The sequence below is a fragment of the Cyprinus carpio genome, chromosome B20 (assembly GCF_018340385.1).
Source record: "Cyprinus carpio isolate SPL01 chromosome B20, ASM1834038v1, whole genome shotgun sequence".
In the NCBI taxonomy this organism is placed as follows: domain Eukaryota; kingdom Metazoa; phylum Chordata; class Actinopteri; order Cypriniformes; family Cyprinidae; genus Cyprinus; species Cyprinus carpio.
In genome coordinates this window covers 5647552-5669226 of record NC_056616.1, presented here as the reverse complement: position 1 = coordinate 5669226, position 21675 = coordinate 5647552, and the positions used below count along the sequence as shown (strand labels likewise).

The 21675-nt window shown below is 35.0% G+C and overlaps 1 protein-coding gene across 26 annotated transcripts in view; it reads right to left on the bottom strand.

Moving 5' to 3' along the window:
* LOC109102711 (neurexin-3b) overlaps positions 1–21675 on the bottom strand; it is a 332713-nt gene that overhangs the window by 286363 nt on the left and 24675 nt on the right. For 20 of the 26 annotated variants that reach the window (XR_006157472.1, XR_006157473.1, XR_006157474.1 and 17 more), the window contains exons 3-5: positions 21651–21668; positions 20151–20180; positions 18901–18912 (exon numbers count right to left, since the gene is read on the bottom strand). Coding sequence is in view for 22 of the 26 variants with exons in the window: in XM_042746642.1 (XP_042602576.1) it covers positions 18901–18912; positions 20151–20180; positions 21651–21668 (60 nt within the window). In the remaining 4 variants the exon portion in view is untranslated. The remainder of the gene's footprint in view (positions 1–18900; positions 18913–20150; positions 20181–21650; positions 21669–21675) is intronic. The other 6 variants (XR_006157475.1, XM_042746626.1, XM_042746650.1 and 3 more) reach the window with 1 other exon arrangement.

The window sequence follows — 21675 nt, the reverse complement described above, 5'->3', positions numbered from 1 at the left end:
TTTAATCATGACATTTACCATCACCTACTAGCAGTCTTAGTTTATTATTTAGAGTATCATTTCATTAAAAAAAATCATATTTCCATAGTAATAATAATAAAATTAACAAAATAAATTATTAAAGGTATAGTTCGCCCATCCAAAAATGACAATTGTGTCATCATTTACTCACCCTTATGGTCCAAAAGAGTATATGTAATAAATTTTATCAAACAAAATATTTCTTGCGGAAGCTACTTCTTGTAATGTCTGTTTGATGCTTTACACAACAATGACTTTAAATTATCTTTTGGGAGTTATTTCTCAACCAAATTTGATGTGTGATTAATTTGTGATTCATTCGATTAATTAATCATCACATCATGTAAATAATTAGATTAAAAATTGTAATTTCTTGCCAGCCATAATTTATTCATATCACAATTCTAGGGGGAAAAAAAGAAAGAAAAAAAAAGAAAGAAAATAAACTGCACAGTTAGTATGTAATGACCCTGGCATGGCTATTAAGCTATCATGAGTACAAAAAACAAATGTGCGGGACTAAACAATACAGTAATTTTACGCTTCTAAGTCCATTCATTCTCTAACCGTTGGTATTGTGTTTCTCCTGCTGTAGTGTTGGTTTACATCAGTCAGTATGTCAGCAGGATATACTGTATTATATGAACATTTCATGTAAATCCACACAAACAAAACTCATGCACACTCAGTGAAACACATTCATACAAAGGTGAATAAAAATTCACCGACATGCACAAACACAAGCTGAAAATACAGATCCCTGGAGAGTGAACACTTTTGCTAACCAAGGGCTTCAAATATATGTTTTTGAGCTACAAAAGGGGTTCAGCGTCTCTAAGACACTTGTGCTGAAATTACACTGTTTACATGGATTTTTTTTTTTTTCTTTCTCTCTCTCAGATTTAGCATGTGATGAATAAGGTAAGAACGGCCTCATAAGCATTTCAAAGCCTTATATAAAATAATCATCTCAGACACAAAACATCAGAGTATAGCTCTTAGCAAGCATTGGCAAACATTCCCAACAGCAATTTAAACACAGAGAAAATAAATAAAACGGTCAAGCAACAAAGTCAAACAAACATACAACTGTAGTCTTTAAGTATTTGATTAATATATGCAAACTGCACTGTAGGTCACTGGAAAGAGGGCATGACTGCACAAGTTAGCTTACTTTTGAACAGTTTTGGGGTCACTGTGATTAAAGATGAGGTAGTGACTGAAAGATTGTAGGTTCAAATCCAACAAGGTGCAGTAAAAAAGGATTGCTTGTAAATTTTATTTTATTGTACACAGGGGTATAGAATGTAGCAGGGATGCTTCATTTGCAATAAATTTGATCAAACAATTAAAAACTTTTAAGAATGATTAACTTTATCCTTTTTAACTTTATGTTGTTGAACTGAATGTATGAAACCATCTATTGGCTGAAATATAAAATTAATTTGTGAATTGTTTTGATAGACCATTAAAGTGTCGCCATTAAAATATAAAATCTCATATAAAAACCCTCTTTATATGTTATGAGTGTGGTGGTTACCATATCTATACATAAAGGCTTCAGATGACATGAAATTGTCATATATCATAAATGTAAATATTGTAGGTGTGAGGTTGTATTTCCCGCCAATGTTAAAATCAAACATATGGCCTTGATAGTACTAAACTATAGTACAATATATTGTACAACCCACAATTTTCTTTAACAGTATTGTTCTGATTAGGCCCAGAGGCTAAGAAAGCTAATAAATATATATTTTTTTAATTCCATTTCAAATCATTGGTATCTACATGTATCCACAGAAGAAATAAAGTCCTTCAGAACAACATGATAGTGAGTCAATTGTCAGAACGACAGAAATTCTTGCTTGAAATAATTCTTTAACGAATGCAAAAAACAAAAAAACAAACAAAAAAAACACCTAATTTGTAATTACAGTAGTATCTGCTACAGTATCTTTAAATATATACGTGCATCCCATGTTATACTACTAAAGTAATAATGTCAATTCCTAATAGTACATATTTTTAATACTGAGCATAATTATATCCATTATCTACAATAAATTAATAATCTGACCCAATGTCAGTTTATCCATAGTTACACTACTAAAATACAAGTATGAAATAAATATGAAATACTGCTGTAAAATAACAACAATACAGTGTTGCTTTGTCATAAGATTAGAGTAACATAATCATCTAGCTAAAAAGCCTTCAGGATTGGCTGTAGCTCAAAAGCCTGGGTCTAGCTTGTGAGCTCAACATCACAGGACATCACACATCTCTGAAACTTCTCTTAAAGTAAGAACAGACAAGTACACTACTAAATTATTTCTGAGTATTTTGTTGCATACCAGGAGCTAATATGCCTTTGTGACAAGAAAGATTTTAAGGCTAATTCACATTGCACCACCAGATGCAGACCAATGCCAACAGTCATCAGGTTACAATACGTCACTTCATTTCAGGACCCAACAAAAGCCAAGTGAACATGATTGAAAACAAGCACTGACCAACACCAACATCTGAATTGGCATTAACACAACTTAAATGTCACAACATATTTTAGACTTGGCTATAAAATAATTTTTCAGAAAACTGTGCTAAAAACAAAACAAAACAAAACAAACAAACAAACAAAAAAAAAACACCCTGGCCAACATAATGGCAAGTGTTTTTTTTCTGATGTAGCAGTCCTCTATGGAAGCAGATTAGTCTCAAATATAATTCAAGCAAAAAACACGATTCACACATGCGTAGACAATTTCAGATGCATGAAACCTAATTCACGTACACACAAAAAAAATTCACGTGCGTGAAAAAAAAAATATATTCACAAAAAGCAATTCACATGCGCAAAAAAATAAAATTATATATTCATAAAATACATTTCACAAATGCAAAACACAATTCGTAGATATACAACTGTGCACAAAAACCTTTGAATGTCTGAATGTACAAATCGTCATTTACTACGAATCCACTCGGATTTGTGTGTGTGTGTGTTTTTGAGACTTTCCTGGCAGAGCTCTCTTCCCACGTGGGTCTGTCATACTCTTTAGCCAATCAGATGCGAGCTTACCATTCACCAATCATATCATAAGCCACTGAGAGTGCATTCAAGGAGCACGATTCTGCGCACCTTTTGCGCAATATGGATTAATTAGAACGGAAATTAAGCCTTTACATCAGTAATCCCATAGACAGTAAAAGAAATGGACACAGCGACCCAATTGGAACTCAAATGAGACAAGTGAAGCCCATTTTTAGCGATTTTTAGCACTTCCGTTTCTGACGTGCAGACTCAAACAAAGGAAGCTTCTGCCATTATTGTGACTTCATCTGAACATGTGCAAAACTACTCTCCTTGAATGCACTCTCAGTGGCTTATGATATGATTGGTTGAATGGTAAGCTCGCATCTGATTGGCTAAAGAGTACGACAGACCCACGTGGGAAGAGAGCTCTGCCAGGAAAGTCTCAAAAACACACACACACAAATCCGAGTGGATTCGTAGTAAATGACGATTTGGACATTCAGACACTCGTACATTTTAAACATTCAAAGGTTTTTGTGCACAGTTGTATATCTACGAATTGTGTTTTGCATTTGTGAAATGTATTTTATGAATATATAATTTTATTTTGCTTATGTGAATTGCTTTTTGTAAATATATATTTTTTTTCACGCACGTGAATTTTTTTTGTGTGTACGTGAATTAGGTTTCATGCATCTGAAATTGTCTACGCATGTGTGAATCGTGTTTTTTGCGTGAATTATATTTGAGACTAATCTGCTTCCATAGTCCTCTGCCAGTAGTAAGGAGACTCTAAATTTATTTTAAATTTAATGAAATATATTGCAAGTCCCCTCACTCTCTAGCAGAGGACTGCATTTGGGTAGTTGACACAACATGTCTGTGAACATTTCCATCATCCATCTGAGTTTTAAAATAATACATATATGTATTAACTAGTTAACTGTTTGGTCACTAATTGGTCATATGTTTAGATGTAGCCTAATAATGTATTTATAATCCAATTGATAAATCAAATGAACTAAAAAGCCTTAATACAGTAAATGAGTACAATCCTCAATGGTTCTCAAAGTTCTCAAACGTCCCTGCTTGACGCTCAAGAATCAGTGAGGTTTGTTCTTGCACATAAAGCAGGCACATTTGAGGTTCTGTTTCACAAAATATATACAGTAAATACAGATAAATACATTTAGACCACTTAAATTAATGATTGCTATCGGGATGTGAAGAGACTTTCAACCAGCGTAACAAAACAATGTTTCTGAAGACAATCGCCTATTGCACCTTTAAATGGATGAACAAGGTAATGAAGTAACATTTAAAATGTGTGTTCCAATGATGAACTTAGAGGTTGGAATGACATGAGAGTGAGTAAATGATGACAATTTTCAATGATCTGTTAAATGGGAAAATCATAGTCATGTAAATAACCTTGATAATTAATGAATTGGATTTAAAATAGACTAGTTTAAGTTGAATTTTAGCACATCACACAGCAATACATGGCAGAAAATGCTTGAAATTTCATGTCAACTACCCGTTTGCTCTCTGCACCATGCTTGGCTAAGAACGATTCAGATGGACATGATTCCTTAGGAGCCGCTGAGTCACGACCCCTTTTGATTAACTAAAACAGCAGTTGCCAGAGAGGCGACGTCCTTGAGCTCCTGACGTAGCACTCTCTGCCTCATTCTCCTGTAGCCACAAGACATGTTCTCCGACATTTCCACAGATTCATCCTTTCATTGCCACAGTAGACAACATGTTTGCTGCCAGTGTTATAAGTAAAAAATAGTGACTTAGCAGCCATTTACACAACTTGTGTTCTTGCATTCAAATTAAAATTGAATACAATCCAGAAGTCTTGTGGGATATTTCTTGTGGGGTGAACTGTTTTTCACTCGATATGTTTAGGTTTGCTGAAAGGGTATTTAGCAAAATGCCGGAACAGTCAGTAAAATTATGGAAATTGTTTGTAGCACATTTAAGACATAAAAACAAACACAATAGTTAAGTGTTTTTACAATCAGCAATAATATGACGCAAAGATAGACATAGCAATGTCAGGAAGTACAGTATTTGCACTGATTTGTAATGAAAAATGTATTCTTACGAATCAAAATCGTGGCACTGGTTGTTATTAAAAATTTGTTAGCATGCAGGAGTGTGTAACACGATGCAGTGGATAAACACAGTATTGGATTTATGCGGTGCCTGGGGTTTGCTAATGAACATCATAACTCCAGCAAGGGGAGGAGGTCTAATATGATGCTGATGCCTCCTGACTTGCAGCCATGATAAAGTGTGCCAATTACACATGAAGACCACAGTATTGGGAGTGCCTGGATCTCACTGCTGATCTGTGAAATCAGAGTCATACAAGCACACACAGACACAGCAATACACACACAGGCACACACACAGAGTGATAAATGTACAGTTAACTGTGTAAAGTTTCTTTCTGTGAGTTGAAGACTCTGCTGAAATGCCACTTCCTAGTCATGGCCCCATGGCCGCTACGCCTGGAGTTGCCATGGAAGCAACGTCACGCTTGAGCAGAATATTGATTAGGTGTAAGAGTAGATGTTCATGCACACACACCACATGGCTATGATGAAAGAAGCATATTCCTGAAGAAATTTCTCTCAAGTAAATTAAATACAGGTCAATCTTGAAAAGATACATGAACATGGAAATGTGAGTGTTCATTCAACATTCCCTCAAATGGATCTCCAAAGGGCTGTACGAGTTGAAAATAATGGTCATCTGGAATGCATTATGACATATTTTGAAGCCAAAGGAACTGTCAAACTAATTAATATATACGTTATAGGCTTCCTAATTCGACTGACATCATTAAGGATTTTCAAATGATTTTAATGATATTTTGTATATAATAAAATGTAATATATAGAACATAAGTATTCTTAAAATATTCTTTAATATAACAACATAATTTTTAAATAAATAAGTATAATATTTTGAAGAAAAATAATGGATTAACACCTTTTTCACTACAATAACAATAAAAAAAGTATACCACGGATGCCAAGATTGTTCTGCATAGGCATTATTTATGCCATTTGGAACTCACTGCTTGAAATTGTAGTGCACAATTTCCTATAATTCTTTGCACTCTGCTGATGAGCTGTTTTGACCACTTATATGTAAATGCAGCATATAAGTTACTGCTGTTATCCTCACAAACATCAAATTCACATTTGCTTCTCTTTTACTTTTAAAAACCCCAACACTCTGCAATGACCTTCAGGACAACAGGACAAAGAAACCTTCCCTCTAGCTTACTCAAAGTAAAGCTACACTTTATTGTGCAGAATAAGACAGGATGATTAACTCAGCACATTTCCACACCACTGCCGCTCTCATTCAAAAACTAATTATGAAGCTTTGCATTTCTGTCAGGACTCCCACAAGGAGGAACAGTTTGGTGTATTCCAACGACAGGCTCCAATGACACACTGCTATGATCAGGTTTCTCTGATCCTCTGTGGAGAACAGGACAATCACGCATGCATGAGATGTTCAAACGTACACAAATAACAAGGGGAAGAAAAAGGATCTTGACACAGGAATCCCTTTGTGACCATGCACTGCACTGTAAAAGAACTATGTTGCTGGCAGAGCAAACATAAACAAAAGAGCGAGCCAAATTATGTCTGAAAAATCAGCTTGATATTTTTGAAACAACTGTTGCATACAAATAACATTACTCTTTAAGTCATGCTGATGTACTTAATAAAAATGGCACTGAGAATATAATGATTGGGCATATAAGTAAAATGTTTGGCCCATCATGAAAAGGACATTTAGACAAAAACGACTACAGACTGATAAGCAGCAGAAGTAAAAAATGTTGCATTCAAAACTTTATCAATTAGTATCCTCGATTCTCAAACGATTGGAATCAAAAGGACAGTTGATGTGACAGAGTTTTAAACTGTCCCAGCTTTTTTGGTGTGCCATCAACATTTGTTTATATTTATAACACACATTTAACCTGGTCAGTGAAAACATTGGAAATCTTAAAATGTTAAACTTAAAGGGAATTAACAAATCACAGATTCCGCTATATTTTACAAAATGTACCAACTTTTTAGTAAATGGGGTTTTACTTGAGAACTCTCCTGTGACCACAATGTATAGTAAGTGTCCATCAGATTTGTACTTAAGAAGTACTGTCATTTGCAAATTTTACAGTCTCTTTTTTTTTCATTTTACACACTGCATAGTAGGGAAGTAGGCATTTTCAAACACAGAAAAAGAAGGTAGATGGCAAAATTATATTTTAGCAAGGCAGGGGCAGGTTAAGCATCCAACTTTCTGTCCAATATCTCTAAACACATCATATCAACGAAATAAACAAATCCTGCTCCTCATACATAAACATGTGTCCTTTGTCCCGAGTTGTTCATTTGTGCTAAAGGTTATGGCATGCAACATTGTAGAGCTGCACAGGTGGTGATTGGGGTCCAATGAGAGTTCTGCTGTGTGCTGATCAGCGTTTGATTATCTTCCCTGAGCAGCAGCACACTGTCGCCCAGTGTCTTCATTAGCATCCCATCTGCATAATATCTGAGCCAGAGTAAGTGCATTTGCATGCTCAACAGTTCAGCCCCTCCTCTTAGGCTTGCCTATTGATATAGTCCACACATGCTACAGAACTGTTAAGCAAATAGGCCTTTATATCATTTCCCATGTATATACAGTAAAGGCTTTGCGACTTCTTGGCATATTGATGAGTCCCTTTCCAAAAAAGCAAATATTATTATTATTTTTTTTTTTTTACAAGTGAATATTTAATATGTACACCACATCTACACCACAGCTAACATTATGAGGAAACACCTTTCTCCAAGAATTACCTAAACAAACTACACAATGACCCTGTCGCTTCCCTTCTGTGATCCAGTATTTCTAAACATTCTCTCCAGTCATCCGATGGGCATGAAAGCCATGCCATGCGCCTGGCCAACACTTGTGCAGAGGGCCGTGCTTAATGAGACAGACTGCCCTTACTATAAGGTCATGAGTTCCAGGATGCTGAGCTCCAGGGTTGCACTTACGCTGAGTGACGAGCCAACTCCATGTGCTCTCCCACCCATGACTTCGATGTGTTCTCAGGAAGCATGTAGGAAGAAGCAGTGGAGCCACAGAGCCAAGAAGGAGGTTCATAGTAATGAGCTTAACTTGGTTCAGGTCCTGTGTGCCTCTCACTCTCTCAGTCCTGCATCCTCAACTGGTCCACATCCTCACTACATTATCTATGCTAATTTGCTTAATAAACAAACTCCAGCTGGTCCAAAATGCAGCAGCTACAGTTCTTACTAGAACCAGGAAGTATGACCATATTAGCCTGGTTCTGTCAACACTGCACTGGCTCCCTATTAAACATTGTATAGATTTTAAAATCTTGCTTATTACTTATAAAGCCCTGAGTGGTTTAGCACCTCAGTATTCGAACAAGCTCTTATTGCATTATAGTCCTCCATGTCTGTTGCGTTCTCAAAACAGTTTGATAATACCTAGAGATTCAAAATCAACTGCGGGTGGCAGATCCTTTTCCTTATTAGCGCCAAAACTCTGCAATAACCTACCTATCATTGTTTGGGAGGCAAACACAATCTGTCAGTTAGGGAAGTTGTGGCCTAATGGTTCAAGAGTTTGACTCCTAACCCTAATGTTGTAGGTTTGAGTCTCGGGCCGGCAATACCATGACTGAGGTGCTCTTGAGCAAGGCACCAAACCCCCAACTGCTCCCCGGGCACCGCAGCATAAACACACTAACACATTTCTAATATTCAAATCCATTAAATGGTTTTTAGGCTGCATTAATTAGAACTGGGAACCAATAACACACAATGTACTTGCTACATTGTTAGAAGAATGGCACTAATATTAGTCTGTTTCTTTCTTATTCTGAGGTCACCATAGCCACCAGATCCAGTCTGTATCCAGATCAGATGGTCACTGCAGTCACCCAAATCCAGTATGTATCCAGCCCAGATGGTGGATCAACACCGAGAGATGACCTTGACAGCCCTGAATGTCAGCGGAGACCAGGATAACTAGATGAGCCCCAGAGACAAATCCCCAGTGAAAACCTTGTCTCCTAGACAGCCACCGGGATAATACCACAGGAACCAGATGAGTCCTCTGCACAATGTGACTTTGCTGCAGCCTGGAATTGAACTGCTGGTTTCGTCTGGCCAGAGGAGAACTGGCCCCCGACTGAGCCTGGTTTCTCCCAAGGTTTTTTCTCCATTTTATCACCAATGGAGTTTTGGTTCCTTGCTGCTGTCGCCTCTGGCTTGCTTAGTTGGGGACACTTAATATCCAGCGATATTGTTGACTTCATTGCACAGATACTATTTAAATTGAACTGAGCTGGATGATGACATCACTGAATTCAATAATGAACCGCCTTTAACTGAAAATTGAGTGTTTACTATTGTCATTTCGCATAATTGACACACTATTTTCCTATTTAATACTATAAAGTGCTTTGACACTATCTGTTTGTATTTTTTGTATCTATTGTTAAAATGACTATACAAATAAAGGTGACTTGACGCTATCCCTCTGCAGTCTGCAGTTTGGTCAGGTTCTGTGGTTCAGACAATGGGGATGATGCCATGTCTTTGGCAGCTTCTAAAGGGGAAGACCAGGTCCAGTGCTGGAAAGAAGTCTAGCAACCCCCCCCCCCCAACAACCCTCCAGAATAAAATGGAAGATGACCCCTTTGGTGCTGAAGCAGAGTTTTTACATGTGACTTCTAAAACTGTTGAAAAGCTTGGCCTGGAATCATCTCCACCTGCTTGCAGCTGCCTTGATGATTGGTTTATGCAGTTGTACCATGGTGAGAGGGCCACCCTTTCTTTTCTAAGGTCGATAATGAACTTAGGCACAATGTCACACCCAATATTTGGCTCATGCACACACTTCAAGAGTGAATGAGAATCTGTGAGAGACAGTTCTTCTAGTAGCGCCGAAATGGCCCAAACAGCCATGCAGCTCCCTGGACCATCCTGCTGAGGAGGGATTTGCACTCTAATGTAAGGGGAATTATCTGGCATCCTCAGCAAGAGCTGTGGAGCCTGCATGACAGCAGAGCTTGGAGCTCACCAGTGTTAGAAGGGTTAACTCAAAATGTTTTGAATTCTATTTTTGAGGCTAGAGCCACTTCTACAAGGCACCCTTAATTTCTAAAGGGGGCTGTTTTCCAGTTGGTGGGCAGCTCGCAGCAAAGACCCTGTGAGTTGTGCAGAGTCTTTTTTTTTTTTTTTACAAGAGCATTTAGATGATGTCCATAAGCCTTCATTGCTGGAAGTTTATGTCACAGTTATTGCAGTTCATCATTTCCAATTCGCTGGACACATTATTGGTAAGAATGATCTCACAATCAGATTTTAAAAAGGGAGTGCCAAGAGATTACATCCTCTGTGTCCTTCTATTATGCATACATGGGATCTGGTTCTAATGCTGAAAGCTCTTAAAGGTCAGTGGTATGCCCAAAAGTGACAAGCTGGAGCAGTACTGGACACTAACCATGATTTTCTACTTGCTAGTCATTGACGTGGTATTAAAGGGGACATATGATGCAATTTAAATTTTTCATTTCTCTTTGGAGTGTTACAAGCTCTTGGTGCATAAAGAAGATCTGTAAAGTTGCAAAGACTAAAGTCTCAAACCCAAAGAGATATTCTTTATAAAAGTTAAGAGTCAACCATGCCCTCCTAAAATGGCTTACTCTAACACGCCCCACATGACTACGTCACGATGTGGGAAGATTTGCATAACGATATTCATGCAAAGAAAGAAGGCGTATCTTTTATTCTCATTGTTGCTGCCGCCGCCATGTTGTGGAGATGCTGTGTGTTTCATTGTGAATGTGAAACTACTTTGTTAGGCCTTCCAAAGGAGGACACAACTAAAAATCACTGGTTAAGTTGTATTTACAACAATGTACCGGAACAGTATAACTCAAATATTCAGATGTGTGCACCGCATTGTATGGAAGACGAGGACTGTTTCCTGTGAGAGTAGCCTACAATGCTAGTGTCTGTTTCTATAAAGTTGGGCAATTCCAACTTTGCAAGGACAGTCTGGTGCTTCTGACTCACAGCCTGTAAGTACATGTACATATTTAAAGAATTTGCCACTGATGATTAAAACGTGAGTTTTGAGCAGTGTAGAGTAGCACTTGTTGTTTGTCATTACTCTGATCACAAATGCAGACATGGTTTTATGTTTACGTGGCGCGATATGCAATGCAACACATAAAAAGACAGTGTAATTGATTTTTATTAGTTGTTGTGTGGCGAGTGGATTCTAGTAATGTGTCGTTTATAATGGGTTTTATTGTTTTTGTCTTGTCGCGCCAGTGTTCTGACCCGGACACGGCATCATAGTATGCTAAGGGGTGTAACATTTCCATCACACGCTTGAGGCATTTAGCCAGTTACAATGCACTGGATAGCTGGCCAATCAGTGTACACCTCGCTTTTCAGAACGATGAGCTTTATAAAAATCAACGCGTTTCAGAAAGGCGGGGCATAGAGGAGCAACAATAATGTAAATTATGTGGAAAATAATGTGTTTTTAAAACCTTAAACCGCATAAACAGTTTGCATTACACCAAATACACCAAATAATGTTCTTAAATACACAAAATAATGTTCTTTTTAGCAATGTCATATGACCCCTTTAAGGGGAAGGACATTCTCATTTTAGACAGCATATGATTGGACAAATATTTGGACATGCCCATGAAAACCAGATGAATAATATATATATATATTTTTTTTATCTTTATTCCAAGGAAAATAAAAATCATTTTTATTTTTTATTTTTTTACTAAAAGAACCCTAGAGTGGCTTCAAAGCTAACAGACTAAAAGCTTCAAAACTTTGATTTTTTTTGTCTAATTAGGTCATTATGAAAAAACAAATGCACCAAGATTAAAAAAAAGAAGGTAAAAAAATTTGAGTAAAAGGAAGAAAGGTAAATTTCAACTGATAGTTGAGTGATGTTAAGATGTTCATGAGAAAGAGAGATGGAGAAAGTGCATTAGCTGAGTGAACAAGAAATCAATAACTGGTGAAATCCCAGTGCTGGAAAGACAGTGACTGAGCAGAGCATGGGGATGAGATGAGGAACAAGAAAGGAGTGAGGCTGAAAAATGAGTGCTCGAGAGAGAAAGAATGAGGAACCAAAAGTGAAGTAGGAAGGTTCTGATGCCAAAATAATTATCTGGAGGGAGTTGATTTTTTAAATAGGATCTGTGTTACAATTATTAACAGAGGACATCTGTAGTTTCATGCACTGAATTGTAAATGAGATTGGGATCTTTGTAGTTTTTACTGATGAGAGTGTTACTTGTCTGAATGTCTGTGATTCAGTAGATAATGTGCTTTAGATTTGTGCATCACAAAGCCCACCGAATTAAACAATCACATCTGATACCACTGCATTTGATCAATTCTGACCTGTCTATGATGGGAAATATAAGGACTCTCCTTATTAGGTTGCCACCCAAACAGGGATAAAAACTGCCAAAAGACAATCAAAAAAGTGAGAAAGAGACTCCAAAAAAGGCAAAACTACTTAATTCCAAAAGCTTGATGTGTTGCCATGTGACTAGATGCTGCTGAACTAGAATTAGAAATAAAATAAACACAAAACAACCCCACTTACTAAGGCTGACATAAAATGCTGCAATTAAATATTCCATATATAAGTGAATAATGCTCGAATAATGCACATTTTAGTGGTTTATGAGTGTCTGTAATGTTACAGGTTGCTAAAGGCATATTGTGTGTGTGAATAGTGCTAGCCATGTTACATAAGCACTGACACACACTAGAGCAATGAGACAGAGATTAATTTAGTTCCTGTCCACAGGGCCAAAAAACATGAAAAAAAGAAAAGAAAAGAAAAAAAAAACATATGGAAGAACATAATGGCTTACTACACCCCTTTATTTGAATATATGATACTGTTGTTAGGTACCTAATAAACTTTTTTTTTATTTTATTATTATTAAACTTTTATTAAACTATTATTATTTTATTAATAAACTTTTTATAAGGTTAATATGATTTATTATTATTATTACTATTATTTAATAATGCTTCGTGATGTGCACTTATAATCTATTTTTTTTTTTTTTTTTATTCACCCAAAACTGACAATTTAGATATAAATGGTCATTTTCTATCCTGAATTTAGCCCTCTGATATATATATACATATATATATATATATATATATATATATATATATATATATATATATATATATATGTATATATATATATATATATATATAATACTATATATATATATATATATATATATATATATATATATATATATATATATATATATATATATATATATATATATATATATATATATATATATATGTATATATATATATATATATATTAGAGCAAAACAAAAAGTTCAGATAAATAAAAGAGATGGAAATTGAGTGGAAGAAATACTTACAGAATCTATAATTATCAGAACTACTAAATAAAAAAGTGTGTTCATATTGGTTTTCGTGAAAACAGAAAAGTTATACATTGCACTTTTTACTATACACTGTTTAATAGGACTGCCAAAACTAATAGTTAATAATCATAATAAAAATAATCAGCAATATATTAATCAATTATTAATTATCAATTATCAAGTATTGATTAATTGCATGTTGTGTTTGGAAATCAGTATGCACACTGTTTGGAAGACAACATTGGGCAGGATGTGGAATACCATTTCTTTTTATGCATATGTAAGGAATAACTGATGACTGGCTGTTTAATTATTAGAAAAATAATGCACACCCAAAGTGGTAATGTGGCCATGACCATAAAATATTCTTGCATGTAGGACTAATTTCTTACACATCTCATCTCAAGCATCCATCGCTAAATCCAAAAGGTCATTTAAGAGCGTGTAATGGAGGCTTGAGCCATTGATAATGCCATTATTAATGCAGTTTAATACAGTTATTAGACAGAGAGACAAATTAATTGTAGCTGTATGAAGTGTCTGTGAATTAACTAAATCTGTGCATCTCTCAAAAGTTTTTGGCCACAGCAACTCTGAAACTATGATTTAACTACTTCAAGAACAGCGACGCTATGTCATGTAGCTTTTCAGCTGCAAATCTATTTTATTAACAACAATGACAACAAGCTGAGAAAGAAAAACATACTTTCTGTTTATAATAAAAATGTAATTAAGTAGGAAAATCTTGGAAATTGTTTGAAAGGAAGGGGGAAAAAAGGAAAGGAAAGGATGTGACGTGTGGCCAAGTATGGTGTCGGAATTTGTGTTCTGCATTTAACCCATCCAAGTGCTACACACGCAGCAGTGAGTAGTGAAACATGCACACACAGGCCATGAACAAATACCCAATGCTGCGCCGCCCAGGGATTTTATTTTATTTTATTTGTCATCTAAATGTCATTTTATTCTATTGTTTGTTATATTCCTTGGCTTGGTCAGAGTTTTTGGGTTTCTTTAGCAGTTGTAGGCTGCACCTTTGAAATAACTTCATTTGGTGAAGTGATTTGGAACTAATGCAGTCAAGGTCTGTCTAATTTAAACTAATTTATCTGTGCATTTCCTGAAAAATAATCGCACACCTTAGAATGTTCATCATCAACCAATCAGACTCAAGCATTCAACAGCCTTGTAGTATAATGGACTGTATTTTGTTTACAGTACATTTTATACTAAACACTGTGTACTATTTACTATAGTAGTCCTAATTATTAATTTAGTGGCCTAATGGTTAGAGAATCAGACTTGTAACCCAAAGGTCACAGGTTCGAGTCTCTGTGAATGTAGGAATTGTAGGTCCCCCCAGGTGCGATTCTAAGATTTTTGTTTTAGGGGGGCTCAGCCCCCAATGAGGGTATATTAATAAAAAAATAATAATAAATATATAAATAAAAAATAAAATTAAAAAAAAGATTGACTAATAGGGTAAGGCGGTAAACTAAACTTATTACAGCATTCCACTGTATTGCATAGATACACTGTAAAAAAAAGTCTGTAGTTTTTACAAAATAATTTTGGCAGCTGTGGTTGCCAGAATACTTTTGTAAAAAATACAGAAAAACTGTAAACACAATTACGGCCAAAAACTGTAAATTTTACAGTACACTGTAAAAAAAAAAGTCTGTAGTTTTTACAAAATAATTTTGGCAGCTGTGGTTGCCAGAATACTTTTGTAAAAAATACAGAAAAACTGTAAACACAATTACGGCCAAAAACTGTAAATTTTACAGTACACTGTAAAAAAAAGTCTGTAGTTTTTACAAAATAATTTTGGCAGCTGTGGTTGCCAGAATACTTTTGTAAAAAATACAGAAAAACTGTAAACACAATTACGGCCAAAAAACTGTAAATTTTACAGTATAAAACTGTTATTTACAAACAAGAAAATTTGAATGTAAACCAGTAAATTCAACAACGCACACTGCTATTAAAATCTGTTTTGTACCTTTAACATACTGACAACCACCATAATAATGCAGGTGGTAAAAGAGAAAGCCACATGAAGAATCGAAGTTCATCACAAGTAGCTTCGCCACAAGCAGAAGTTTATATTAATATATAGAAGGTGCACAAAGTCATTCATGCAAAACACAAAACACCATCATGGTGACACACGATACTTAAACAATTCAATAAACTTTCATTAAACAGCAGAAGATGTAACATAAAGCCCAAATGTACAACTGATAACAAAAAACTATTAAAAAAACATGATTATTTAAACAAAATACTTTCAAATGTGGAGCGTCACACAGGGAGTTATTGTTATGTATGTTTTTTTTTTTTGTGTGTGATTTATGAAACTATTAAGATTATTTTTTTTTTTATTGAAACTGTAAAATTAACAGCATTTTACTGTAAAATTACATGAAATGTCTGGTTAGATCTTTTACAGTTTTTCCCTGTATATAGTACAGGAACTTACTGTTAACCTATTAACACTTTTTTTTTTGTAGCGTTTTTACAAAATTGTACAGTTAAAATGACACTTATTTTTTACAGTGTACAATATGCTACAAACAAATAGCCTAAATTATAAAAACAATATTATTATAATTGTAGCCATATTTTTATATATATAGATGGGCAACCTCTCAGGTTCACAATTATTTTTATTTTTTTGTGGGAAAAAAAAAATGTATTACCTCAATTTGCATCGTTTCATCAATCATGCTAAAATTAGTCTACAGCATAAACTTGTAAAGTGACATACATATACTTTATTTGTATTTTTAAAAACAACAGACTAAAACTTTAGTTTTTACAATATTTGCATGTCAAATTTAACAAAATTGTTTTGTTATGAGTATTACAGTATTTCTCTGTTTTTGATACCAATAATTTGTAATTTTAACAAATAATTTTGATTACAATCACATATTGTTATTGTAAATATAACAAAATATTATGTTTAATAGTTTACAAAATTCCACTGTGAATTAAACAAAAAAAATCTGTTTTGGGGTTTACAATATTTTTCTGTATGGATTTTACATAGTTTTTCTGTAAATTTCACGGTCATTTTTTACAGTGTAGGTATATGTTTTTTTAATAAATAAGATATGTTTTGGTGTTTACTCAATCCTGATTTATGTGTATCTATATCTATATCTCTCTCTCTCTCTCTCTCTCTCTCTCTCTCTCTCTCTCACACACACACACACACACACACACACACACACCCCTGTTTACTGTACGAACACAAAACTTTACTGTTTGCATTTCTAGTACAACCCTCTTTAGCTCAAGTATGCAAACCTATTTGCCACATGCACTGTAATGAATATGTTTTATATTAAAAGTAACATTTTCAAATAAAAATGGCTACATGATCGTTTTATGTAGTATGTGTTTATATGTGTTAAGGGCTATTTTGTAAACTTTATTTATTACAAAGAACTGCACAGATGCAGATATTATAACAATCTACTGATAAACTCAAACCTGTTTCTTGCTCTCCACCGCTGCAGTCTGCGGATTGAAAAAGAACATGCTGAAAGACGGAGGAGCAGATCAAAGTCTGCCGTTGTTTTCATATGAAATTTAGGGACTGAGGCGATCATGAATTCATGTAGTTTATGGAGCTAATTGCAAAATTTTTAGGGGGGCTCTTTGTGTGTGTTTGTTTGATCACTACTCACTGCTGTGTGTGTGGACTTGGATGGGTTGAATGCAGAGTACAAATTCCAGTTATGGGATAACATACTTGTCAACACGTCACGTCACGTCCTTTCCTTTTTTTTTTTCCCTATAGACTGTAAATTGCATACTCTTTGATACGTTATACAAATTTATTAGAAGGTGATTCAGAGGGTCTGTTGTCTTTTTGATGTGGTTTGATGTGAGCGCATGTGCATGCATCTAACAAATCCCAGTCCTAAAAGAAGGGGATTTTTGGATGAATCCACCCAGAAATCTAGAGCACCGAAATGCACAGAGAAGAAAAGAGAGGGAGAAAATGAGAGATAGAGAGAATCTTTGTTCAGAGGCAGAAACTTTGAGGGAATAATTAGTAAGAGTGAGCACTGAGGACTGGGGCCGAAGAGTGAAACACTAAAGCTCCAAGCAGAGATTATCTAAACTAGAGATGAACTTATCCTGACTTCCAATCACTTCTCAAAGACAGCTAGTCACATAGCATATCTCTCAGACTGCAGTAGCCATCTAACCCACCCAGCCCCAGTCACTTCAGACTCTAGTCTAGTCTTGTGCAGGCTCTAGATTAGCTCTGAGCAGAAGCCGTTTGGATGACCTTCAGCCACCAGTAATTTCATTATCCTCAGCACCAGCACACTGATCCTCAGCCATCAGCCTAAGCTAATAATGTCTTCTCGTCTCACTAAAACATAAGTAGAGGGTTGGTGAAGTGCTGATTTCATTTTCCTCCTCTAGTACATGAAAGAAAACTGTTACGATTAGCTGTCTCTTCCATTATCTGCTATGTGTGGGGATGCTAGCACAGTATAATTTGTTAATTTACGTAAATGTTTTGGCTTCTTTACTATTTGTATTGATAGGAAGTGTATAGAGAGGACAGGAAATGTGTCTAATGTGGTGTCAAAACAACTTCAAGCTGTCAAATTGAAGCGCACTTGAAGCGTCAGAGTCGCCTGTCATCTCAAATGGTTGACAAGCCAATCAGCTCACAGCTGCACTTAAATGCACTTTATTTTAACATCAATCCATCGATATTCTATTATTTTAGAACAGCTAAAAAAATTTACACATAATCTTAGCAGTGTATATATGGAGCATCAGAACTCCCAGCATTTTCTAGTATTTTGGCTACATTAAAAGCACAAATCCAAAAATTTGCTTCAGTTTAAAAAAAAAATAAAAAATTGACCATCAATGTGCTATTGTTTGCTTCTAATTGCATTGTGTACAGTACAGAGTCAATTACAATTGAAAATTTTGTTTTTTGTTGTGTAGACACAACTCAATGCCACAAAACATTTGCACAACCCACAAGATCACAACTCATATAAATAAAAATGAATAAAAATTTAGAAATGACAGCAAAGAGATCCAACAGGTCAGTTTATATGAAAGGTTATGTCTCATCATCTCTGGTTTTAAAGCATAAATATGTGATGGTGTTGTAATACACTCGACTTGTCCCAGGAGTCACTGACTCAGCCCAAAACACAAGCACTGTCTGAATTATATACCTAAAATTTTCAAATTAGAATTAGAAAAAGACATTGCTAATGAGGCATACTGAGATAATATGGAAAGCATGCAATACCTTTATTTCTGCCTACATAGAGGTTGAGAAGGTTCCACAGAGACAAACAGGAAGGGAGATGTCAACAAGAAGGACAGTGGGAAAGAAAGAGACAGGGACAATAATTGTAGGATGAGAGTTATTGTGCACGCACACACACACACACACACACACACACACACACACACACACACACACACACACACACACACACATTCAGGACAAATTTGCATGCACTTTAGGATAATATGAGCATTGCATATGAGCACACTGTAGTATATGACTTGATTTTTCTCTGAATTTCTTGTACTACATAATCAATACTGATTTAATTGCTTATCCATCCATATCACTTGAATTGAGGTGGGGGGAAAAAAGCATGTTGGTGTTTTTCAAACTAACAGATGCTCAGGGACAGAGTTTGGCACTATTTCATATTTCTGATCTAGAAGACAGTCATATGTTGATTCATATATTCAGCTGAATCTTTCTCCATAAGGACTAACCTATTTTGTGTCTGGTTCAGAGGCTTTCATGTCATGATATGAGCTTTTGAATTAAGGATGTATAATGGATTCACGTCTGCATGCTGTCATCTCCACTGAGAACCCACTGTAGGCATGCACAATGAATTTATATAATTTTGTTTTTGTTTAGAACATATTTTTAAAAAGTCAGACATTCATATGTTGACAATATTGACCATATTCTGTGCCCTCTTAGTGTAGATTGCTAGCTCATAAGTTCAATGCACCATTTAAATTTTACTTAAGAAATTATAAGAAACATTGACACAAAATCCCTTATGGCAGATCATTCATATACCACACACTTAAAAAATGCATGAGCATTGCTCATTCAGAGAAGAGCTGTTCCGTTTAGCTTACGGATATATATTTATAGCTGCATAGTAAATCTGCCAGTCTTTGAATGATATCTAAGTAATATGGAGGGCAGATCAGTGATCATACATTACAGGTAAGTTGGCAATGCAGCAGCCCAACAGATGAGAGAGAATATTACTCGCTTTGACATCACGGGGAGAGTCAACCTTGTGAAAACAGCACTGCTAACCTGACAGTTCACCGCAGTATCACAGAAAGACATTACATAATTCAGCAGAAGGACAATAATCATGCAGTGTCACAAGGGCAGAGCCAATCATAAAGCAAGATGCAATGCAGGGAGCTGTGAGCATGTGCAAGAGCAGATGCAACAACAATGTAAACACATTGGAAAATGTGCACTGAGAGAATTGAGACTGAGCATACCTTGTGGAGACTTCACCATATGCGCGAACCCTTGGGAAAGAAAACGAGAGTGATAGACAGAGAGAGAGAGAAAACTTGAGAACACCAATACCAATGTTCAGGTATTGTGACCACTCATGGTTTGCTGACAGACAAACCATGGCTATCACACTAAAGCTGAAGCTTTCTGCAATAAAAAAAAGCTTCTCATACAGAAAAGAGATTGACAACATTTCTATCTCCCTGATTCCAGGACAAATGTGCTAACATTAATTAGGGCTGTCAATCATTTTATGATTTCATTTAAATTTTGTGACAACATGCCTTTAAATGATCTTTATTTGGTGGCTTTATAGTAAATTACATAGTGATACAAACGGTTGGAGGAGCTCTGTTATCACTCTTATATCACACTCTTATCAGCCAATCAGATTGGAGGACCAGAAAGAACTGTTGTATATATATAACTGAATTATTAATAATTTAAAACAATTGTTTTCTATTTTAATATATTTTAAAATGTAATTTATTTCTGTAATGGTGAATCTGAATTTTTAGCAGCCATTACTCCAGGTTTCAGTGTCACATGATCCTCCAGAGATCATTCTAATATGCTGATTTGGTGTATAAATAACATTTCTTATTATCAATGTAAACAATAGTTGTGCTGTTTCATATTTTTGTAGAAACTGTGATTTATTTTGTATTATTTATTTATTTATTTATTTATTATTATTTTTTAGAATTATTTGATGAAATTAAAATGCTTTATAAAATGCTAGATTAAAATGCTTTACTTTCACTTTTGAATAATTTAACACATCCATGCTTAATTAAATTATTTAAAGAAAAGACTTACAATTTTAATAATTTTATTGTGCTTATGTGATATGATTATTTGTTTTGAATTTATTTAGTTAATCAATATATAATGAAAACAAAGATTGACAGCCCTAATAGTAATACATTATTGTAATATACGCAGAATGTGTCACTTTCACACAAACAGCCTTTGCTATAAATGTATAAATTTGCACTTATATTCCAGTATTTTCCCAGCTTTGAGGGTTTTCTGACTTTGTCAATCACAAATTTCAGAATGAGCTAATGCAATTACTCTATGGCATTTACTTCTATCATGTCATGGGAGTCGAAAATGTCATGTGTATCTTAATTTAGGAACAAAAATTCCTTGTACATTCAGCTCTTAATAAATTATGCTCTCCCATTTTTTATTAAAGGTAGGGGTATGAATGACTATTAAAAGATGTCTTCAAACAATAAAATGAAAATGTAGAAAAATTAGTTGGACACATTTGAATTAACCATAATTTGGACATATAGTTTAGACTGTGATTAAAAAAATGGGATATGTGCACAGGGAGTCCTGTTTTATGCAATTATATGGCTTCATGTGTGAAAGTGACTATTAAGTAAATATAATATTATTTTAATTCCCTGTATCTGAACTTTATTTGAGTTTATACAGTATGTGATGAGTTTTCACAGCCTAAGACTTACCAGGGGTTTTGTTGACAGCTTTTGA